This window comes from Tyto alba, unplaced genomic scaffold (assembly GCF_018691265.1).
Source record: "Tyto alba isolate M040663 unplaced genomic scaffold, T.alba_DEE_v4.0 Super-Scaffold_38, whole genome shotgun sequence".
In the NCBI taxonomy this organism is placed as follows: Eukaryota; Metazoa; Chordata; class Aves; order Strigiformes; family Tytonidae; genus Tyto; species Tyto alba.
In genome coordinates, this window is record NW_024881313.1 from 21,735,637 (window position 1) to 21,760,904 (window position 25,268).

Genomic DNA, 25,268 nt, shown 5'->3' on the forward strand with positions numbered 1-25,268 from the left:
AGCTTTCCGTCTTTTAGAAAATTTAGGAGAAAATCTGAGCTGATGCCAGTATGTTTCTAAGAGTGGTAGTCACTGAGGGCCTAATTCTTCTTTCTTCATCTGCCTTGTGAAGTCTAGCACTCTCGAAATAAAATAGTCCCTTTGAAATAGTGTTTTGATTTGGTTTGTGGTTGGTTGGTTGGTTGTTTTTTTTCTTTTAAGAGACATTTACAATTCAGCACTAATAAATGTATCAGAATAAGACGAGTTACTTCTGGATATTTTTGTATTCTCTCATAGTATTAATTCAATATTTATTTGTTTGGCATTAGAGTTTGTGGCGATGGGATTGTTGCTTTTAATTTATTAGTTATTTAAGGATATTGTTGGGATTAAGAAACAGTTTAATCTTGCAAGTTAGCCTTTGACTTTAAAGATATTACAAGATCAGTTCTTTAACCCCTTTCTTGGGACCGATCCCATTCTTAAGCATAATGGCTGTGGAAGTCATTGGAAAAGCTGAGTGTGGAAAATGGAAAAAGGTGTTTGAAGCTGTGTGGTCTAGCAGCCTGTGTGTTGCCATGGGACTCCGTGCCTGACCCTGCACACCTGGATTCCCTTCTCATTGCTGCTGGGGTATTTTTATCATCTTGGGGCAGATAACTTCAAATTCTGTTCCTCTGCCTTACCTACTTGCTGGCCAGTCTGCAGGGTTCCAGGAAGGGTCCAAAATGTCCGTGTAAAGGAAGACTCTTTCCTAGTGAATCTCTTCCAACTGTCCACCCACTCCATCAGCCCACAACCCTGACCCCAGGTCTCCTTTACATTCTGCCTGATGTCAGGATACTTCTGAGGCCTTACACTCCAGCATACAAACTATACTTCAGGACTGAATTCTCTCCTGCTCTTTTACCTCTGGGCATCTTCTCCTGTACCTGTTCCTCACAATCAGTGTTGGCAAGAGGCTATAGCTTGGGGGCAGGGCTTACCTGCGTCAGACTAGGGCTCCATCACAAACTCCTGTGGCATGTCAGATTCTCCCCTACTTCATTGTCTGGTTTTATGCGGGTAAAGGATGATGTCATGAGTATCAGTTCTCTTCTGACTCTGGAGCTATTCCACTGGTGACAAGGTTTAAAACACTGTATTTCCAAACCTTTGGAGTGGCTTTGGGAGTCTTTATTTTTGAGAAAAGGCTGTTCAAATTTATTTCCCTCATCCAGTTACATTGAGTCTTTTTGCCCATGCTTTTCTCAACTTCTCTTTCTAGTGTGTGTATTCTAAACATACTTGTTTGAATGTGACAGTTGGACACTTGGCCCTGTGTAAGGAGGATCAGAGTCTGGGAGGGGATTTCAGGATGTAGTTCTACATTTTAAATAATATTAACAAATGTGCTCTGATAGCGCAGAGCTTTGTAGAAAGCCCACTGGGAGCATAGGGTGTGTAGGGAGGATGGCTGCCAAGTCAGCTGTGCAGAAAAAGAGCTGTTCCCTTAAAGCATCTACGTTCTTTCCCTGTCTGGACCTTTCAAGTGGACATGCATGGACAGACTCCAGTGCCCCCATACAGCCAGTTTCAACATTTGGATTTATGCACCCTGTCTTGTAAAGGATGCACTTTTTAAAAATTATTTTTATTTTAAGTTAAAAGCTTTGCTGAGCTTTGGTGGGAGAAGTGGGAGAGAAGTATGAAATGTGGTGTGAAAGGCAAAATGTTATCTTTGGAGTTGTAGTAGATCAAGTGAGGAGAGTGGCCTTCCCTGAGTCTTGATGACATGGTGGTGCCTAATGAAGGGAAGAAGGAGGCTGTGTATTAAAGAGAGTACTAGAGAGATGACAGAGAAGGAGAAAGTAAATGCAGCTGAAATTGGAGGACTGGCTCTTTCTGTAACTCAATCAACTGAAAGCTCAACTGCTCCAGGATTCTTCATCAGCCTCCTGGCCCATTTGGAGGAGATTTGCAAGTAAAATTTCAAATCCAGAATTTATTAGGAACTTCAGTCTCATCTTAACAAGTGGCCATTAAAAAGAAGCATCTCCTTGTGACCACCTTGGTCTTGGTGTGTCTGTGAAGGATTGCGTGGTGGCCACTAACTAGCCCCTGTGTGGGGCATTTTCAGAAACACAGTCCTCTTGGACCAGGATTAGTTCTGCTCCATTAGTGCAGAAATGGGGTCTGGGAAATGATCAGCCAGATAAGCTTTTAAAGAGGAGAAACTTATTGCTCCTTGGTCCTTCAGAAATCTCCTGCTCCACTGTCAAACTGAATCAGCATTATATCCCACACCATCTGGTAACTGCTGTATGAATTACTTTGATTACCCAGAGTCTCTGTTACCAAACTGTATTTATGTTCCCTTTGATATTTGAAGGACTGTAGTTGTGGGATTGTGTTCCCTTTGATATTTGAAGGATTGTAGGAACTGTCACAGTGAGGAGTCCTTTCTTGGGGTGAGCCACACTTGACAAGTACGTACTTGAGACATGCATACTGCATTGTCTCTGGACGAGGCTATGTCAAGAGAAGTGAGTGTGAAAGTTCTCCTACTGTTCTTCTGGGAAATTTGTTTTAACTCTTCTTAAAACCTGCTGCTGTGCTGCTTCTACGAAGGGGTATTTGAAAATAGGGACTTGGAGTGAGGCAGAAATAAATTTCCATTCTATTTCCTTGTTAAATCAGCTGAATTTGACATCAGGAGCCCTGAAAAAATCGAGGTGATATGATGAATGTTTGAGTGCTAATGTTAGCTTGGTGAATGTTCTTAGTGTAACACAGAAAAATTAAAGACATTGTATTTGATCCAAAGCACAAATTAGAAGGACAGCATCTTCGAGATAAGAGCATGTCCAGAGACAACACTAGCATAGAATGACTTTTTTTTTTTTTCCACATTTACATTTCAAAATGGAAATAAATATTGTTTTTAAGGAAGGAGAATAGGGTAGGAGTGACCATCTTCAAGTGCAGAAATGGAGAGGATTTAAAATGTAGAGTGATGTTTCTCTGACTTGTGACTTCAAATTTGACAAGGGTTTGGTGGGGATAGGAGAATAGGGGGATTCTCTATGGCTTCCAGGTGTGTTTTCTCAAGAAATCAAAATGACCAAATGAAGATTGTTATCTCCAGAATAGTAACTATTTGTTTAGCTACAGAAACTTGGAATGAAAAAAACTTGGAACCTGCTGCTGCCCTGAGTGTTTTGTTGTTTTGTTTTTCCAGATAGGCAGCAGCCAGCACTTACTTGCTAAAAGAAAGTGCATCAGGCCTGTGCACAACAGCTCCACTTGAGAAGTGTGTGTCAAGGGTGATTCAGCTTCTAAAGGGAAACTGAGGATAGAAAAGGGAACAGTTCCTTGCCCAAGGTCAGTCAAGGTTCCATGGTGCAAGGGAGAATATTTGGCAGTAATTCCTTGTTACCCTGTTTCTGAGTTGCTAGTGGGAACTCTTCCAAAACAAATCTAGTCCAATGGTCTAAATGCCTTATTTTGTAGTTTACTTTCTGTGTTGCTGCCTTTGAATTAGAGTTAATGAATTTCTTACTTCTGTCACAACAGACTTATTTAGGAGAAGACCAAAGAGTTCTTGTAAAGTTTTCTGCAGCAAGACACTGCTACTCCCTGCTCTGTATGGCCCTGTTCACTTGCGTGAATGGTGGAGGTAAAGGAAAGTTGCTGGAAGGTTCTTACCTATTTTCCTGCTCTAAGATAATGTTAAATAAATTTGAGTTTAATTAAAAATGCTGATAGGAATCCTGGCTTGGACCTCTTTAGAGAAGAGGGGTAGACTTTGCTGTAGACGGGACAGTCAGAAGAAAGGAAGAGATTAAATAGGGGAGGTCTTCAAATACAGATGTCTGGTAGAAGGAACTGGGTTGGGTTCAGGACAGGAAAGCCTTCTCCTGTGTCGGGCACCTCACTATCTTGAAAAGTCATAGAAGGAAGGGTGGACATCTTGGTTTTCCTGTAGGTGTTTTAGTGGAGACTATACAATCTCTCTGTAGCTGTTTTAACGCTCTCAGAATTGTTTATTTTTTCTAAGTGCTGTAAAGAAAGAAATATTCTTTGTTTGTTTGTTGAAGATATAAAAATCATGACAGTGGTGAAAACTGCTCAAGCAGTTGGTGTTGCAGAGTAGTCAGAGATGATGGATAACATCTTGATGCAGAGAAATAAACTAGTTTTAGAGAAGGTGGGAAGTAGAAGCTTTTAATTATGTTCAGTGCACAGGCATAATCTAGGCCTATACACTTCTCTCAATTCTCAGTTAATTTGATGTCAATATAAGGCTTGTACAGCAACAGGAATTGATTTTCTTTTTCTTGTTCCTCCAAAGCTCTTGTCATGATAATTATTTGTTCACTGTCTTTTCTCACATTCAGACATCACTTTGGGAAAACACAGCCTCCTAGAGGATCAGCACATTTTCTATTATTCCTGAACCTTTTCCATCCATTTACTGTTATTTTCAACCCTGATTTAGCCTCTTGCATCCTTTCTTCAAACAGTAACTCCCATTTCACTTTTCATTTCTTTCCTCACCTTCAGTTTCATCAGCTGAAAAAAATTTGCAGTAGAATGTTTTGTGCTGACACTTAAATGTCATCACCAAGCTTTACATGGTTTATACTACCATGAAATGAATGGTATTGATCATGGGGAGGCATGCTGCTTCAAAGCATTTCCAGGCTCAAGGCTTTTTAGTCTGTTCTAAAAGTGAAACCTGTATCAGCTAATCTTGAAAATACAAATGATACAAATCTTATATTTGGGACAACTCAAAGCATCTCATATGTATATGTAAAATTTCTTAAATGTGGTTTTACATTTTGCAGTATTTAGGTATGTCATGTAGGCCAGAAACATGTCACATTGTCTGGATCTAGCTCATAGGTTCCTTCTGGGCAAAGTGATGCTAGTCTGTTTAAATTTCACTGGATTTTGAGACCGTCACCAGAATTGAGCTTTCTGCTACATCCTGGTTGAATGTCCCACCCATCAGGCTCTTGGCTTTTCTAGGGTCACACTGAAGTGTTCCTTTCCCTCTCCCTCAACTACTTCTAACAGTCTCTTATATTAGTAATTCTTTTTTCCTTCCCCCCCTCCCCTTTTTTTAAATTTATTTAATAAACTTATTTTCATATTATCTTAAGGGCTCAAATGTATTATCTGTAAACTAAATGCAGGTGTACTACTCCTAACTGGTTCTGCTTTACTGAAATACCTTGAGTGTAAATAGAGTCAGAAGAGCATGATGTCCCCTTAGGAATTTCAGCAGCTGTTCAGCCATGCAATTAATGTTAGAGGGAAGGACAAGAAAATGCCCTCCCAAAGAGGGTGCAGGTGACTTGCTAGAAGATAACTCACTATAGGTGATGTATGGGGTTGGCCCCAGCTCGCATGTTTATTTGTCTTTACTTTTAATTTGTCATAGAAGGTACTTAGTGCATTTTGATATGAAGCATAACTTGATAATGGGACTATACCTGTGATTTGAGAGAGTTTGTGAGATGTCAGTATGATGACCGCATTCTGAAGTAGTGATTTCTGCAAAGTGCTAAATGAATTCACATTGATCTTATAATACTGGAGGATCTAGCTTTTGTCTGTTGGTATGCAAGAGGCCTCTTTCATCTTCCAGTGAGGCTGACAGAAGTGTGAGCAGGCTGCAGCTATGCTACAGACCTATTTCCATAGGTTCTACATGTACATGTTCAATTAATGCATGCCACAGAGCCATTTGTGGTACTTCAGAAGTGCTATTAAACATCACAATTTCATTTTACTTTTTGGCTTTTACTGTGTGTGCCCCTGAGACCTGTGTTATTTTGACTTGTGAACATCCTGGGAGGCCATACCTCTCACGGCAGCGCAGCTTCTGTCTGGAGTATTGACCTTCCTAGGATAAATTCATTAGTGGTCAGCATGGCCTCCATGGTTAGTTTTACCCTCCACCACCACTCTGAAAGAGACATGTATAGATTCTTACGCTATTTTCTCCTTGCTGGGAGCAATTTGGTTTTAATTTAAAATAAATGTTCTCTGTGAGAATTACATTGCTGCTCAACTTACTTTTTTTCTTTTCAGAGTGCCCTTCTATACAGAAGTACGCTATGGGTGTAAGGTGTTATAGCCTTCATCCTTTTGGACAATTCCTTGCTCTAGAGTCCTCAGCTTTTCCTTGTCATGATGTGCCTGTTCAACACCTGGGTGTTGTCTGCCATTAGGCAGTAGTCCTACTGTTGTGTGACTGTCACACCAAAACACCTTTGTTCTGTACTTATAACCACACAAGACCTTGAGAAGGGAGGTCTTGCTTTCTTCCACAGTCACCCAGCTAAATCTTTATCTTTGTTAGCAAAAAAAATGTAATGGAAGAATTGAGTCAGCAGATAAGGTGGTTTCTGACTGTAGCTGAGTATTTGGTGTTCTATTGTAGCACTTCTGCATCTTCAGAGCGTTGTTTTCTGGCTGAGATATAAAGCTCAGAGGTATTGATTCATGCAGCCAGCTGGTACAGGGACATCACTTTCGAAGAGTTGCAATACAAATAATTTTCCCTTCTAGACCTTACAAACATTTTTTTTTTTTTTTTTAATGTACCCTGTGGATCTCATTTGTATCCCTATTGAAGAGTCGTAGTTTAACTGTAGGAAGAGCTTCCACATACACTGGTCATCTTTCATCATCCTTGTTGCCTTTCAGTGAACCTTTTTCAGTTCTACTCTCGGGGAGGGTATTAAATGTAGAATAGATTTATACAGTAGCATGATGATGGCCTCTGCTTTGGCCTCTATTCCTTTCCAAACAATCCTGAGTGCTCTGTATACTTCTGTGGGTAAAGTTTCTTCTCTGCTATTGAGCAACGAGCTGGTAGCTCCATAGAACTGTCTGTTCTAACACTGAGATGTTTCTCCTGGGTGGCAGCGATCTGTTTGGGGTCCATCACTGGGATTGGCTCCCCACTATGTGATCTGTTTCACTTGCCATTTTGTTATCCAGTCATTCAGTCTCTAGTTCTGTACCAGTAACTTTGAGTCACCAGCAAAGTCTCATCTCGCCGTTCATGCTGTTCCAGACCATGGATGAATACTGAATAGCACATGTCCCATCACAAAGGCCTATGGAACTGCACTGTGACCTCCTCCCTCCTATTGCAAGAACGGAAAGTTTACTCCTTCCACTTCCTACTTTTAGCCAGATGTTTATTCATGTAAGGACTTTCTTAGGCCCTATCTGCTAATGGTTCATGTCACGGCTGCTTACCTCACCTATAATTTCAAGTATGTATTGTAAGACCACCTTAGAGAATGGACTTTTATTTTCTGTTATGTTTAACTGATACACTGTGGACTCATCAGTGAAAACACATCATAAATATTAACATGATAAGAAAATATTCAACTCTTCCATTTGGAGTGTAATATATTATGAATATTGGTCCCCTAATCAATAATTGCTTATAATAGATGAAATGTAATTTGGTGTAATTCAGTGGAGAAGTTCTGCTGGCATGCTGAATGAGTGACATGCCAGTGTCAGCTTACCAGGACTTCCAGATAGTTTCCTGTGCATACTTTAACACGTGCATTTTATATATGTTTGAATATACCTTGTTTTCTTGTGTATAATTTAAGACACATATTTTATAGATGTTTGAATATCGCTTATTTCTACATGTTACTTTTTTATATTTTAGAAGTGTTTTGTACCTATGAAAAACAGGCAGAAACATTGCTATGCATCAGCAGTGCTATCCAAGTACTGACTTCATTTCAGTGAACACCTGGATCTCCTACAAGTGTTTATTACCTGGAAGAATCATTTAATAGTTTTTTTTATGAATAAAGGCAAATGTTTAGAAAAATTTCTGCTTACCAAATGGGCTTTTCTTTTCCTGGTGTAACTCAGGTGTAATGTCTTTGCTGAGACCTCTTTTGCTGGATGTCATCCCAACTATTCAACAGACTGCTGCTTTGGCTCTTGGGAGACTTGCAAATTATAATGATGACCTGGCAGAGGCAGTCGTGAAGGGAGACATTCTTCCACAGCTCGTGTGTTCATTGTCTGAGCAGAATGTAAGGCATCATTGTTTTCTTAAGTAATCATTTTTTTTAACTATTGCACAGGGAAAGGGAAATCTTTCTGTGTCAGCTATTTGCTGTTATTCTAATATAGCAATAAATGTACTGAAGTCAGAGACAGCATGTATGTTTGAACCCCTGAGAGATCAATGTGTACTGTGTGCTTAAGTCTGACTTCAAATAAGCTTGACTTTAAAATATCATCTTACCTTTTATTGCACTACAGGAAATACATTTATGGCACTGTTATATTTTTAAAATGTTGAATGATGCTTTATAAAAGGTCCCTCTTTAAAAATGAGACAATTTGAAAGCTGTAGTGCTAAGTGACTAGGGTTTGTTGATAATACTGAACACTTGTAAAATACACATAAAAAACTAAACTTCTGTAATGAAATACTTAATATCTCCAAACATAGCCTTTTGGAAATCTGTAGCATGAGAAATATCAAACCACTGACACAGGAAAATACAGTGGAAGGTTTTAATCTTCGTATTTGTGAAGAACAAACAAAGTGCAGTTACAGTTGCAATACAAATAAATCTGGTGGTCTTTTCCTCCCTCCTTGCCATTTTTCTTTCGGTTTTGCATATATTCCAGCTTTGATTTTTTTTCCAGTGATCCTAGCCTAGATTAACAGAAATACTTTAAAATAAGGTCCTTAATAACTAGAAAAAGAGGCAGCTGAGAGTTAAATTCATTGATATCACAGCCATGCTTAAGTTGCAGTTTTGATTTATTAGATTTAGGAGAAGTAGGGTTTCAATGGAAATATAATTTGGAAAGCTGTATATTTTAATTTTCAGTTTTTTGAGGAAAGCATAAATGTGAGTACTCATTGCATATTTTTTTATGCTTATGAGTCATTGCCTATACAATTAATCTTTAAAAAAAAAAAGCTACAGAAAAACCTTAATATCAAGATAACTGGTATAGTATGGAAGGAAAGTTAACATTTTAGTTTGACAAGTTTATAACCATCTTGGTTATTTTATTTCTATTTTTAAGGGAAGAAGGGGAATAAAACTCTTTATCTTCTATTTTGGTTTGGAAACTAGCCCCCTGCTGCAACTCAAAGCCCTCACTAAATTAGCTTGAGAGCACCCTGATTTATCTCTTCCATGTTGCTTACATTGAGGTGGCTATAATTCAGAATCACTTGGGGCAGCAGCAAGATTAGTGTGAGGTCATGGAAAGCCTACTATGCCTTGATGACTGAGGGCAAGTGAAGGAAACTCATTATCCAGTTCATGCAGAGTTTAGCAATGCATGCAGTTTGTTACTTCCCATAGGCAAAAAACCCACCCCAGATAAGTTTCTATTCCACTCACTCTTCATGTATCAACATCGATATTTAAGGAGCAGATTCTTTGAGCACATAATAAATACTGATTCTACTGATTTATGGAGAACAGTTACAGGGTCACACCCCAGATCAATGTTTTGTCAATTAAACTGAGCAAAATACAGTTTTACAGTGTGTTCTGACTGTGCCTGTGAATATGGTTTGTTTGTAAATAAATGTGTTTTGAATAATAAATACAAAGAAGTGTTTTTCTTTGCCAGGGGCATAATTACTTAACAGAAATAACATACCCATATTTGCACAGACATACACTGGTGTAAACAACTGTAGCTCCATTGAGTTCAGCAAAACTTACTGTAACTTACATTAGTTAGGGATTTGACCATTCGTCTATATTGTTTCCCCTAACTTTTCATCTTAAATGATGTTTAATGTTTTGCTTGTAAATTATGTTTAATGTACTTGCTTGTAATCCTTAATTTAGACTGGATTTTTGGCATTAAGGAATTAGATTACTACTGGTAGACTGAGGAAGGCCAGGGCATGTGTTTGAGCACTGGAATATGACTATATTCTTTAATTGCTAACGTGCTCTTTGATGTGGTTTTAGTCAATGCTAACTACTACATCAGACTACTTGACAATGCCTGGACATGGTTTAGGGGATAGCACAACTCAAGGACAGTTTCCAGTAGTATAGATGAGGTCAGTGTGCTTTGAGGGAAGAGGAGTTTAGGTGGGTGGATATGGTATGTTGTGTCACTTTTCAGGGCCAGGGAGTGGACCTGGCTCCGTTTTATTTCCTGTGGAGACATTGCAGATACTCCTGTGTTGCCATACATTAGAGCTTTAGATCAGACTTTTGAAGGTGTTTGGGCACGTTACAGGATGCACAAAAGCACTCACGTGGTTCTTTGTTTCTCTGGACTTGATCCAAAAGGGATGTGGGCTTTGTATTGTTTAAGTTTTGGGTACTTTGACAGTAGGAATCTAGCACTGTAAAATGCCCAGGCTCCCTGTGCAGAGCAGGGGAGAGTTGGACACCTTGGAATGAGATTAAAGCCAGCTGGCACACGGAGGGAGCCCTCTAGAGCTTGTCCATAGGGATGATCTGTCAACTGCATACTCTGGGCACTGGACGTAGCAGTAATTACTTGCGTCCCAGTGAAACTTGCACTCATTGCTGCATGGTGGCTTCAGGAGGGAGGGGAATTGTCTTCATCACAACATGGTTGTCTCTGACTAGAGTACTTTAACTGGGCTCTGGATTTTGAAAGTGTAAGGCAGGGGGGGAAATTTAATCTTCAGTTTCAACATCCCAGTGATGGTTGTGAAACTGCAGGAGGAGACTGAAATGTGCCTTTTGGGGAGAAGACTTTAACTGTACTTTTAGAAGAAACTACAACCACCACTGCAGTTTACATGGAACCACATGATGTGTGCAGCACCATATATATGCTCAAAATGTGGATTTGGTCCAGCACCGAGATACGTGGAACTGAGACAAGTGCCTGGATTTTGCTTGGAGTTATGACAGAAGTGCCAAAGTGCTTAGTGCTGTCAAAAGTGTGCTGTTTCTCAACACATGCAGGAGTAAAATTGCAGGCTGCCTGGTCAAAACTGAGGGTCATTCAGTGGTGGATGTTTGGTGGGATGATCTTAACTGTGAGCTTAGGCAGTATTTAGACATTTCAGGATTCAAATCCTAAACTGTTTTATTGGATCTAATTCTGTGTCTCAGCTTCCTGTTTGTAAATATAAGCAACGTTTTCTCATAGAGATGTTGTGAGGGTATGTACATTAGAAATTGTGAAAATTTGCAAGTGTCACAGATGGGTAGAACTATTTTAGGAGCTTGCCTTGCCTAACCTGTGTAATCTGGTTAAATATGTTAAGAGCTATTGTTTTTGCAGCTCTTATCGTTCACTACTCACTTAAGCAAACAGACTTATCTTGACTATTATCTTTTCCCCATATCCTCTTAGCCCTCTCATTTTTTCTGTTTGGTTATGCACTTACTGCAAATTTTAGATTGTGAGCTGTCTCAAAGAAGGACTGGAGATTCATTGTGTGATGCTTGGGGGTCCTCGTTTGGATCTGTATGAGATATTGCTGCTACTAAAAAAGTCTAATTTATGCATGTCTGTATTGTATTATGCTTTGAACTACTTAATGTTAATAAAAGCTTTTTTTTTTTGGTCCCTTTCTTAATTTTTTTTCTGATTTGCATAGCGTTTCTACAAGAAAGCAGCTGCATTTGTGCTAAGAGCAGTCGGTAAACATTCTCCACAGCTAGCCCAGGCAATAGTTCAGTGTGGAGCACTGGAAATGCTTGTGATTTGCTTGGAAGATTTTGACCCTGGTGTCAAAGAAGCTGCATCTTGGGCACTTGGGTATATTGCCCGACACAATTCAGGTAACAGTTTTCACATGTATTATCTTTCGGCTTAATGCTGTGTGAGACTTACAATAAATTGCATTATTGTAATGTTCATAAATAGAACAAGATACTTTTTCTTCTCTACTGTTATAAAGTTTTAAATTTGGAATAAAAATCTATTCTAAGTATACCAATCTGACAATACTGTATCTTTTGAGGGAAGATGGCATATCTGATACCAGCAGTGCCTAGTTATGAGAGGCGCTCTAAGACGAGATGCATTGGGCCTGTGGCCAGGAAGGGACACTCTGATTTGTTCTCCTTCATGAAGAAATTTCAGAATCTTTATGTATTGTGTAACTTTTACTGTGGAACAAAGTTTCATTTGCTCGATACTAGTTCTTATTTTGTGTACATAGGAAAATGGAGAAGCCTCTGCAGAAACAAGTTTAATTCAGCTTACAGCACTGCCTGCAGGATAAATGTGCCAAATTCATTGCACTGACTATATTATTGTTAGCCAGTAGACCACACTCTTCTCTGAGAGTCAGGAATAGATCCTAGGAATCTGATATCGAGCAGTTCACTGCTGTCTCACAAGCAGTTGTATAACTCCCTGGCAGTGTCATGTTCCTATTTAAAAGCTGATCCATGTGGCTGATAATTCTTTTACTGGCTATTTATATAGTTCAAGTAAAAGTTTAGAGCTATGAATCAAAGAACTGAGGGAAGAAACTGCTGGCTGGAAAGGGTGGTAGAAATGGTTTGTGTTCATATTGTTTAAAGTTAAACTTATTCTAGGATCATAACATTAACTCATGAGTTTGGTTTTGGCTCTGAAATGTGCATAGACTGAATTTGGAAGTGATTTTCTTCTTTTTTTAATCAATACGGAGTGTTGAACTGCAAGAAGGCATGGGGGATTTCCCCTTCCCACTTAAAGAGAGGGTTAACTTGCAGGGACAGACTCCAAAGTTGTCAACAACTTCCTAACAGACTGCTTTTTCTGGGGAACAAATTAATTCTAGGGCCACTTCTGTTGTAAAGATCTTTTATCTTTTGGTCACTGGGTCTGAATCCTACCCTTGGTGGAAAATAATTGTTGCTTCCATCTGAAAGATATTTGTTTAAGTGTAATTTGAAAGTGTTTGTTTGTATAAATGTATGTAGTATAAATGTGTATCTGTGTTACTCTTAACATAAACATTTCTGTAGTTTTGTTATGCCAGTAAATCAATATTGACTCACTTCAGCTGCCCTTCATGCTATTCACTGCATGAATGCTGGCTGATCTTTAGGGTGATCCAGTTCACTCTGTGAGGCCATTGTCTGCAAAGATGGAAGTAATGTGGGGGTACTGAAGACAACAAACTCCTTGTACAAATTTTTATTTCATGGTTATGAATTATTTATTCACTTACAGCGAATGGGTACACGTCTTATCTCAATATATGCCAGCAATAAGAACAGCATTTTCAGAAATTAACCTGAAATTGCAAGTGTTACCAAGCTGCAAGCATCGGGACATAGACAGATTACTAGATGTAGTCAGTTAAAAAAACCCAAACAAACCACCCCAAAAGAAAACAAAAACCTGAAAAAAATTGTTCTTCCTCTGCCCAGCTGTGGCCGATTTGGGGGATTTACCTTCCTCTATAATACAGTCACAGGAAGTCTCCAAAATGATTACTGAAAATAGAGGAGTTACACTTAAGAAAGATCGCTCTGTGCATGGTATGTTTCTTACACTCCTACAAGCATGCCTTTGCAACAGGATATTGTTGGAGATGGGATACAAAGATAGATGGACCTGTTTTTATCAACATCTGGTGTTTACTGTTCAAGAAACTCTGGATTAGACTCACATGCTTGTGTTGACAAAATCTGGCAGTTATGATTATCTGTCACTGACTGTCTGTGGACATATATTACAGCTTAAACTCTAAAAATAAAGTTGGGTGTGAAACGGTTTTCCCCACCCACGAAAGGTTTTTCAGTTTCAAAAATTGTTTCAGTTCCAAACTGGGACAATGTTAAGAGAAGATTTTTTTTTTTTTTTTTTCTCCCCTGAAAAGACTGTGGAGGTAGGGAGGCTTATTTGCCCCAGCAAAAAAAGTTCAGTAATTAGGGCATATGTCTGGGATGTATGTGGGAGACAGATTAAAGTCCTGATCTGCCTTAGGCAGGATGTGAACCTCTTGTCTCCCTGAATGCAAGCAAAGGCTCCCAGCGCTTGGCAATAACTGCTTGCAATGGGAGGGTGTCTCTGCTTTTAATCAGAAATTCCATCCATGACCTGGTAAAGCTGCTCTCTAGGAACTGTGGTGTATGTTCCTGTGAAAAGACTTCCATTCTGAGAACTGAAGACTTTGTTTTTTTTCCTGATGAAAACATACTCTGGTTAGCAAGTTCCCCACTGTCTTCATACAACAATCTATTAAAATGCAGTTCTTCTGTGGACAGATGTCTCCGGAAGGCCTATGAGATTTTAGGTCAAGACAGATGTTTTATGAGATTTCTAGATACTAGAAATCTTACCAAGTCAGATTCCAAAATTTAGGAACAGCTCTTGCAGTTCTGCTCTTTCTTGAAGATCCCTTTGAGCTGACTTTCAGACACTGGTCTTACTCCAAAGTATACAGATCAGTGTGCTGTAACTTTACCATTCATTATTTCTACTATTTGTATTTAAAGAAAGTGTAAAGTGTTTCAGATACCATCAAAATACCATCAGGTCCATGAAGACTGTTTTATGCATTTTTACTTACATTCAGTTTTAGAATGTAAAATTCTTATGTTTGAGACATGCAAATAACTTAGCTTTCTATTTGCTTTGCATACATAAAAGGTGTAATTTATTAGTCATTTCTTACCTGCTTCAGCACATTTTAATTTGGCAGGAAAACAAAAATAAACAACACTATACTTGAGCATAAGAGAGCAGAGTTACGGTTATTTTCTGTCATACAGTGGTACTCTTATGATCATAGGATAGCTCAGTTTGGAAGGGACCTTGGGAGGTCTTTAGTCCATCTTCTTGCTCAAAGCAGGATCAGCTACAAGGTTAGACCAGGTTGCTCAGTTCTTCAGTGATTTAAGTCTAGCAGTAACTTTGTCTTACTCCAAGATCTAAGCTTGCTCTGTGATTAATGACCTTCATCCTTCCGATGAAAAGTTTTCCAGCTGGTTTCAGTGGAACCTTTATCACTGTGGTTGTAGTGGTCTGCGTAAACCCGTGATTTTGAAGTGCAGACTCTGGACTACTTGTGGGGATTAGAGCCTTCCTATGTGGCCATTACTTGATCATGCAGTCCTCAGAAAAATATAGTGTTGGTGGTTATTTTGGTCAAAACCTGTTATTTCCTGTGGATACACCTGCCAGCACAGCAGGTTTTGAGAACCCTGATCTGGACTGAAACTTGCTTTTGTTTCCAAGCAAGGAAGGTTTTGCTGCTGCTTCACTATGTGAATATGGCATTTGTTCAGAGCTGATTTTCTTTTTCTGGGGACTACCCACACATTCACTTTCTTACCTTTATCTCTTCTCCCTAACGTTGTTTTTTTTTTTTTTTTTTTTTTTTTTTTTTTAATCCATACTATTATTGCCAATATGTTAACATTAGTATGGACATCTTTTTGGTAACACGTTAAACCAGTTTAGATCAATCCTGTAAGACTTCCCGTTGATTTTAGCTGGCATGTAGTCAGAATCTTATTGATTCCTCTTTGTTCACTTTCCATTCTTTCTGATTGCATAAACTCATACCTAGGTCTCAACTTACTTTGAATTAATTTCTTAGTCCCTGATGAGTACTTTTGTATTGAGACAAATCAGAGCAACTCTAGTTCTAGTTGAACTGGTAATGGCTTAAACTCCAAAGTCTTCCTTTATCTGTTTGTCTTCTATCACCATGTCAGTCTGTCTTCATGTCTGCCATATCTTCTTTTGCTAAAATCTTCCTCATATTGTTCTGGACAAAATCAACTAATTTATGGTGGGTTTTGACTCTTAGTTCTCCTGTCTCTGAGCAGATATAGAATAACATTTTCTACTTTATTATCATGCAGTTGGACAGCTTCCTTGATCTGTACCCCAAACTAAATTTCCATGCCCAAAGTTTTCATAACTTTCTGTGGAATTAGATGAGATTAATAAATTCATTTTTCTCTGCTGTCTTTCTCCTCTTCAGTTATTGGTCTTGTTTTTGCCTTATGATGCAGTCTTGGCATAGTCTTCAGAAGAATCTTTTTGTAATTTGTTCCAGCTCTTTTAATTTCTTTGTCTGAATATTTGTTTTTAAACATTTATTCTTGACAACTGTATTTTGTCTTTTAACTCTTTTTCAGCGTTCATTTTTTTTCACTTCTGTGTTTTGTAATTGGGTAGCAAAGGTTCATGGATCCTTTGGTGTACAGTCTGAATTAAAAATGTTCTACCAAGTGGGAAGGTTACTTGAGCCTCTTTTTGAGGTGAAAAAAAATTACAATTATCATAGAATCATTAATACTTAGAGTCGTAGTTTTGGACTGAGTTTGCAGGGGAATGAGATGGGAAGATCTGTATTTTCTTTTGTCCCTGCCTCAACTTTCCTGTTTTACTGACAGTCCATTTACTGCTTGTCTGTCTTTGACACATGGTCCAGCCCTCCATGTGGTAAGTTACTAGCTATGAACCTTACAAACACCACTGGAAGAACAACCATTTAATTAACTGTGACCAACAGTAACCATCAGTATTTAAATGATATCAGACTTCTAACAGCAAGAGCTGATCTAAATTGACTCAGATTTAGTTTGCTCTATTAAAATAACTTTTATGGTTACTTTTGCATGTCTGGGCATAGCTGTTACCTTAAAGTATTGCTCATTGTCTCACTACTTGAACTTCATGATTTCAGCTCATAAGGCATCAGAGCAGCCTATTCTTCTAGTAGCATGCTGTCCCTCTTGAAATGATTTTCCTGATATTGGCATCTCCTAGCAGACTGTAGGCAATTGAGTTGGTTGCCCTGAAGTTGCTTCTGAGGCACAGTTGGATGGATTCATCTGAACTGTTGGTCAGTAGTTCGTAATGTATTCCACTTGGTCAGTGTACAGCATCAAAATACAATTTGAAGAAATCAAGTATGGCTTTTTCCATGAAAAGCTGAATGTAGGTTATACTATGTATATTGATTATCTAATTTTCAGGTTTGTTTTCAGATACGTTTCAGGTGCATTTAATTTTGAATTTGTGAAACTGAAGATACAGCATTTGGGTTTTGTTGAAATCTTATGATTTGTGTGTATTTGGAGGATGCACACTCTACATTTTCAGTCAAATAGTTATTTGAAAAGTGAACTTTGAAGGGTTAAGTTAGTATTAGTTTAGAAATTACTGCATTATTATTATTTTGTGAGGTAATATACTTTCTTTAAAATACTATATCATAAAATAATATACAGTGTAAATATTTGACTTATCACATGTATTGGAGTGTGTGGTTATAACTTACTAATTGAAAACAAATCTAGTCAGGAATATTATTTTTATATTAACAATGTAATGATGACATGACTTAGAGATTTCATGAAAAACTATATTAGTCTATGTATATTTAATGAAGTATGCTATATTTTTCTTGGTATGAAAATCTCTTTATGGATGGACTATAAATCAAAAGCTAAGTTAGAATCTTGAAATACAACAGCCATATGTTGCCATGGTACTGTAAGTCAAGATAAATGTTAAAGATAATAATGGATATGCATAATAAGGTGTAGCAAAACTGAACTAAGAACCTAATAGATTATTGAATCCCCCATGATTTTTACCACTTTTTCAACACTATTTTAAAATAGCACTGCTTGATTGTAGTATAAATTTTGCTTCTGATATCCAGTAATTCTTATTTTAGGACTCTGTTTAATGTTGCGTACATAGAGAGAGCTAATGAATTTCTAATAGTGTAATTTTTGTCCATGTCAGCTAATCACATGCTCAGATTTTCTTTTTTTTTTTTTTTCTCCTTTTTTTTATTTAAGGTGGAGTTAGTTAAGGGTATTGTACTAATCTCAGACATACAATGTCCCACTGATGATATTTCTCATTTGTCTAATTGTGTATGATAACATTTTCATGTCATTAAACTATAAATTCTGTCTTGTCCTATGTATGGTAGCAAAACCTAGTTTTGATCAGCAAGTTCCATTTTTCCAATCTTTTATGTAAGATAAATCTTTTATGTATGCTTTTTGTATTTCTGTTTTTGGCATTTGATCTATGCTAATATCTGCTTATCATTTAAAGAGGGTAAAATGCTCTCTAATTAGGTGGTTGGTAAAATTTTGGTACTTTGGCTTTCTGTGTTGTTGTTATCCATGCATAAAATGCTTTCCTATTGATCAGTGTAGAATAGCCAGGGTTTAAACAGCTGACATCTGCTTACTTTAAAAAAAGAAAAAGAAAACAGAATAACAAACCATTTCAGCCTAATCTACTTCAAATGTGTGCATGTAAATGGGGGTCCATCTATTGACCTGCATTCTTTTCAGTTGTGGATTGGTCCACGCGGTTTATGAAACCAGGAGGGCTGATTTGAAATGCAGATGTCGAGACAGTGAACTACACCCTCCCCTTTTTCCTTTGCTGTATCTGTCAGGGTGAAAAATGGCTTGCACAAGGGTCAGTCACCCATACTCACTTAATTACTTTCCTTGGACCTACAGAACTGTCACAAGCTGTGGTGGATGCAGGCGCTGTTCCTCTTTTAGTGCTCTGTATCCAGGAGCCAGAAATTGCTTTGAAAAGGATTGCAGCTTCAACTCTCAGTGATATTTCAAAGCATTCTCCAGAGTTAGCACAGACAGTAGTGGATGCAGGAGCTATCGCTCACTTAGCTCAGATGATCCTGAACCCTGATGCTAAACTGAAGGTACATTTAAAAATTTTTTTTTTGAATCTCCATTATACCAGTCATTACTTGATATTGAATCAAAGACACTAATGTGCGTAATGATTTAGGAAGCTCTTGTTTTGGGCATTAACAAAATCAAAATGTAACTACATAGTTAGTGACAAAGAGTTCTGAACCAATTTAGTTTATTCACCGATTTAGCTACTGGGTAAAAACTGCTGCTCTGTGAGGAACAGCTAAAACTAATCTTTAAAGTGAATAGTATGATTTTTTTTTTAGAATTATGTAGTATATGAAGAATGCAACAGATCTTTTCAATAGATAAAATTTGCACATTTCAGTTACAAAAAAAAGGTTTTGCATACTTAAGATTATACTATAAACTAGTTAATATTAAATGTATTATTGTATTCTAGAATGTGCTGATGTGAATAGCTTGTTGTTGTTGAAGGTTTAATCACTAGTTTGACAAAAAAATTACTTATTAATATAATTTTTCTGTCTTACTCTAAAAAAACCACAAGACAACATAAAAATGCCACTTCAAACAAATAGATAAAATTTCTTTAATATGAGCTCTGACAGACCAAACTTATGCAAATAGAGATACTTTCTACAGATTTCACTAAATTTTAAATTATAGTTTTAGATTATATGTGTTTTCTTTTTCTTTTTTAATACATAGCAAGCTTGAATTGGATAAAACAAAGGAGAAACTTTTATTCAGGAACCAGCGAATGTTCTGTGCCATTATATTCATGCATGAATTGACTCAGTGAATTGTAAAATAGCTGTAATTGTTTTCCCTATCCTGCTTTGTTTTCCTTGATGCAATAGATTTTTGTGTGCAGGAGGAGTGTGTGTTGTGGGATGTTTGTGTACTATTGATTTTATAACAATTTTTATTTACTAGCGTCAGGTGCTGTCAGCTCTAAGCCAAATAGCAAAGCATTCGGTGGATCTTGCAGAGTTGGTGGTTGAAGCAGAAATTTTCCCAGTTGTGCTCACATGCCTGAAGGACTCAGATGAATATGTCAAGAAAAATGGTGCAACTTTAATTAGAGAGATAGCAAAGCACACGCCTGAGGTAAAACCTTGAAAATGCAAATACAAGGTCATATCATTAGATTTTACACTTTAAATAAAATACAGGATTATTCTGTCATTTGCTTTTCGAAAGGGAGGGCAAATAGCTGTTTGGCATGCTCATTGGAAAAATATGGAAATGCTTGCTGATATTATGAGATGTGTATTGAATATGAATTGTGTTAGGAAACTGGGAATCATATCATGTATACCTAGCTACTTCATTCCATAAGATATCTGCACAGAGAGGGAGTTTTAGGCTGACAGTATTGTCAGTCCTAGATATTAAAAATATCATGAGAAAAGCCTCACAGAAGACATGATAGCAGCTAATAAATGACAAGATCATCCTTTAACAATAATAGATGGTGTGTGTCTTTTTAAAAAAATCATCTGGAGTGCTGGGATCACAGTTTAATTATTTTTTTCCAGTGACAATGAAGGTCAAAAATTCTCTTATTTATTATTAAACTGATGGTAGTTTCTTTTATTAGCTTGTGTTTGTAATTTGAGTCTCAGCATTTGCAGTGTTTTCACCAATAACTGATACAGAAAGATGGGGATGTTTGGCAAAGTCAATACAAAATAAACAGGAAAACCAAATAATTATAACTATGTTAATCTGTCAGACCACAGAGATAATTAAAAGGCCCTAAATATGAACCTGGAATGAAAAACAAGCAATGTGTCTGTGGAACACACTAATGCTGAGCACAGCCATTTCAAAATCATGATACTAGCCTAACAATTGAGAAGTGTTTAAATGTGAATATTGTGCTGTTTCTTCAGCCTACTAGTCTTTAAAATGCTGGTGATTAAAGGTTGCAGTCTTGTCATATTTTCTGCTTTCTCTCTGTACCTCATGAGCAATGCAATTTCACTTTCTTAAAAAAAGTGAAGGAATCATTATCAAAGAGGGGCACTAGAGTCAGAAGCCAGAGGCCAGACTCAGAAGACTGCAGGTAAGTCAGAAGAGCTGCTGGTACAGGATCTTCCATGCAAGGGGAATTGGCTGTTCTAGCAGCTATCCAAAGGAGCTGTAGGAAGTATCTTGGTGACTCCCCATGGGAAGTCACGATCCACATTCTACTTGAGTGACAGTGCTCTCTCTCCATCTCTGAGCAACTCTATTCAAGCAACACATGTTGCAGCAGAGACAGATTGGCAAACGATACTGCTCGAGGAGCTGGCTGTGTCAGTCATGTGAGCGTTGTGGCTTTTGGATCTCGGCTCTGGGTCTGCATATGCAGTAAAATGTGCGTGAAGGTCAGGATCTGGGGGGCTCACAGCAGGGCCTGAGGGTCACAGCACTGGGGAGCGTGTTTGTGCAGGAGCTCTGTGTGTCCAAGTGCACATGGCTGTGCCTAGGCATCAGACTTGGTTGTCACTGGCTGCAGCTCATAATCATGTGAACAGTTTTTCCTAAGCAATAACTTTAAAATTTATCTGTTTCATGAATAAAACAATCCCCTTTTAAAGGCTCTAAGGCAAAGGTCGGTTTCACGTTTTTGTAGAAATCAACTGGATTGGAAGTCCATATGCCTCAGTTTTGTTAATTTAATTTTGACTTTTAAGAACATGTTTCTTTTGCTTTGGGATCTTTGGGAAAAATGGGATATACCTAACAAGGTAGAAGAAAATAATCATAGTAGGAAATTATTTTAATTGCTATGCATTGTCGATATCATACGTATTCTACTGCTGTCCCTCAAGTGATCTGAGAAGCGATACCTTCTGGAAAGAAACGTGTTGCATCGCTTGATCATAATTTATAAGCAAGGCTATGTAATTTGGTGTCCTGGGGCAAAACACACTCATCAGGTGTGTTCCCTGGACACCTCCCTCAGAGCACCCTAACATGACAGAATGGTGTAGTCCAAGTCAGTTTTGCACATCCATGACAGTTGGCTTTGGCTTCATGCCTCGGTGGGGGGATCCATAAAGGCTTTTATGGCGCAGAGGTCAGTCAGAATGCAGTTGAGAGCAGGAGTGGGGCTTTCCCCCTGTCCCTGCACAGAACATATGATGTTGGCTTGGGAATGAGCGGGCACAAGTGTGAAAGAATATCTCGCTCAGTAGGTGTGTCTTCAAGGGCATTCTTGTATTAGGCTGTCATTTGCACATTTCTTTGGTGTATGCTAATGGAGTTGAGAATATGTCACTCCATGCTATACAGCATCAAGAATTCAGAGTCACGATTTCCTTGCAATAAAGTCAATCAAAAACAGAGTATCAAAACAGCTTAATTCCTGAGAACTTTATGCTGCACTTAGTGCCCAACAGTCTGTATGATACATCACCCTTACTCCAGCTTTATTTTGTAAATCGGGAGCAATACGTTTAAAGACTTTTCTAATGTAGCACTTTATGCCTGTTGATACTTCACAGTATCTAATCTCTTCCATTTATCTTTTCAGCTTTCACAGCTTATAGTAAATGCAGGTGGAGTTGCTGCTGTGATTGATTGTATTGGCAGCTGCAGAGGGACTGTCAGACTGCCTGGCATCATGATGCTTGGTTATGTAGCAGCTCATTCGGAGAACCTGTCAATGGCAGTGATTGTCTCCAAGGTTAGCTATCACTTTGTCATCTTCCTATAATTCTTCAGTAGTATTCTGAGAAAGAGATACAAATTAACATAGCCAGAGAATGTGTTTTGTGACAGAATTATATACCTGCTGTTGATGAATGCACTTTCTCCAAATATTGCTGCTTGCTATGGCTGAAATTATGTGGTAACCTGATCAGTGTGTCTTTATGAAGTTGAACCTTTTATAAAATGTCCTGGATTAGTTTCTGAGCATCCATTTGTATTACAGTACATGATTTTTCTGCATGAGTACAGAAAAGAAGTTAGTGAATTTCTGTGGTCTGTTTCCTCTTAAAATGGGCATTTGTGGATACATCAAAACCCTTTTAGAAACAAGAATGTTTAATGGCATATTCTTCATTGCACTAGCATGACTCTGCTAGTAGTGCTAGAGTAGTCTTGCAACAGAAATCTTCAGACTTGACCTCAATTTCTAATCTATATGGTTTGATTCAGTTGTGCAAGTGACATTTCAAATGAGATAAGCTGTACATTTTCAGGTTTAAATACATTCTGCTGGGCAATGATATAGAAGGGAGAGAATTTGCAATATTCGCAACAGGTGAAATTAGTGCCTGATGTAATATTTTGATGTGAATAATGCTAACTAATGACAGGAAGAAGGAAGTAATTTCACTGAGCATTGTTGGCCCATTTTCACACTATGTCAGTCATTTAAAATACACTGTATGAGTGGAAACAACGAAACGATAAAAACAGAGGAACAGAAATGTGTTCTAGTAGGAATGCAAGTTAAAAAATGGAAATTACTACAACATAACGTCAATAAGTATGCAGGAAAGATAGGAGTGATCAAAAAAATGCTCTTCTGCATTTGTAAACTAAAGAAATAGACGCTTTTTCCTTGCCCATTCTGGAGGCCCTTTGCCTCTGGATGTGTCTCGGTCTCTCCACTTTCAGGGATGCCTAGAGCAAAGATGCTCCTGCTGTTGAGTGCTTGACATTGAGTGGGATGAATCCAGAATTAAGCTCATGAGGAAGCACCTAAGTGATAAATTTCTGAAGAATAATAATGGTTGCTACCGTAACTGAATGGGAGTGCAGTGAGAGATTTTGTAGGGATCTGTGCAAACTCTCATGAAATTAAATATTTTAATGAATGATCCACAAAAGAAACTCAAAACCCATTTGAAAAAAGTGTACTTCAGGGGAAACTAAGCTTGTGGAGTGGTACATAGTGCTCAGGACAGGGCTTGGTAAACTGGAACCATCTGAAAGAAATGCACTGTGTCATAACCACATGCAGTTGCACACCTACAGTGTTATGATGCAAAGTGATAGCTCCATTCTGTGGTACTGTATCCTGGAAAGAATGAATTTTGAAAAATTATTTTTGGGGTCATACTGGACAAACACTTCATTGTGATCTTCTGCTATAGTGCAGTGGCAAAAAATAAGACAATTCAGTCCTTTGTGGTATTAAAGAATGGAAGATGAAGCATTATTGGAAAAGAAAAGTTAATGTATCTGTAGTACTAGTGCATATAGTTCTGTTTGTATTTGAAAAGGATCTTGGAAAAAAAAGCCAAAGAGTGTGCTGAAAAGACTAAAAAATGACCCCTGGAGTGGAGAAAAAGGTTTTCTAGTTAGAGGTTTAATAGCCTTGTCTTACCTAAAGTAGCATGAAATGATTCCTATTGAGGTATCCTGACATAAAATACCAGCTACTAAGCAGCTCCATAATCCTGTGGAGAAAGGATAAAGACTGTGACCCTGAACCAGAAGAACGTCAGTAACAGCTGGATGTGAGTGAGATATTCTCCGTTTCTTGATGTCTTCAAGAGTTAAAACCTTTCTGGAAGTGATTGCATGAGCCAAACGTGAACTACTGGGCTCAAGAAGAGATTGAGAAATTGAAATCTAGTGCTGTGGATTAAAAAAAAAGAGAGTCAATGATTGACACCTTCTGGTCTTAAACTGCTTGCGTAGATTCATAAGCACTCAAATTCTTCTATGGTCAGTCCGTCAAAACTGAAGTCTTTACTCTTTGTAGATCCTGAATTGTCATGTATTCCTTTTATCCCTTAAATTTGTGTGTTAGTTCAAACTGCCTTCTGACTTAGAATATTGAGTCTGTTTCTCTCTTTCTTTAGATTTATTAAGATTAAAAATTCTTGCTAGTCATGATGTTGTAAAAATATGACACCACTGGCATGCGTTCTCTTATAGCTTATTTTAGAAGAAGGGTGTAAATACAGAAACATTTTCTCACAGTCTGTATCAGTTTCAAGTTGTCCTTCCCTGGTGTAAACTTGTAAAAGTTGTACTTTTGATTAATGCTACAGGGAATACCACCACTGTGTACCTGCTTGATAGAAGAACATGAAGATCATATTAAGGCAGCAGCTGCTTGGGCTTTGGGACAGGTTGGAAGACATACCCCTGAGCACGCACGTGCTGTTGCAGTAGCAAATGTGCTACCCACACTACTTGCTATGTATATGGACACACGTAGTTCAGAAGATCTTCAAATGAAAGCAAGTATATTTGTAGTATCTACTGTATGAGATATTTATAATAATCAACAGGTATAAGTGCTTAAAAACTACTAAATGCTGTATGCTTTAATTGATGTTTATAGAGTCACAGATTTCCTGGGTGTAGGGTGTCTGAAGGCTGTGTGTCATTTATTAGGACTGACCGGCCCTAATGGGTGTGCATGTGGTGCACACCAAATCATATGGTACAGCCACAGCAGTCTAATGCCTCATTTTCTTCCCAATTTAGATCAGTTGCATACACCCATAAATGCTATAATTTCTTGTGAGTGTCTAATTTCTAATAATTACTTTTTTTTTTTTTTAAAGTATAAGCTCTTGTACAAAATATTATAGTCCTTGTAGTAGATTTGCTTACATTTTTATTAAAACTAACAAATACTCAAAGCTCTGCTCTTGAAAATATGCAACTGTTCATGTTTAGGGC

The 25,268-nt window shown here is 37.9% G+C and overlaps 1 protein-coding gene across 2 annotated transcripts in view; it reads left to right on the plus strand.

The window, feature by feature from the left end:
- SPAG6 (sperm associated antigen 6) overlaps positions 1–25,268 on the plus strand; it is a 37,861-nt gene that overhangs the window by 3,749 nt on the left and 8,844 nt on the right. For both annotated transcript variants that reach the window (XM_042802168.1, XM_042802169.1), the window contains exons 3-8: positions 7,891–8,057; positions 11,603–11,786; positions 18,459–18,664; positions 19,560–19,733; positions 22,150–22,302; positions 24,629–24,820. In XM_042802168.1, the coding sequence (XP_042658102.1) occupies positions 7,891–8,057; positions 11,603–11,786; positions 18,459–18,664; positions 19,560–19,733; positions 22,150–22,302; positions 24,629–24,820 (1,076 nt within the window). The remainder of the gene's footprint in view (positions 1–7,890; positions 8,058–11,602; positions 11,787–18,458; positions 18,665–19,559; positions 19,734–22,149; positions 22,303–24,628; positions 24,821–25,268) is intronic.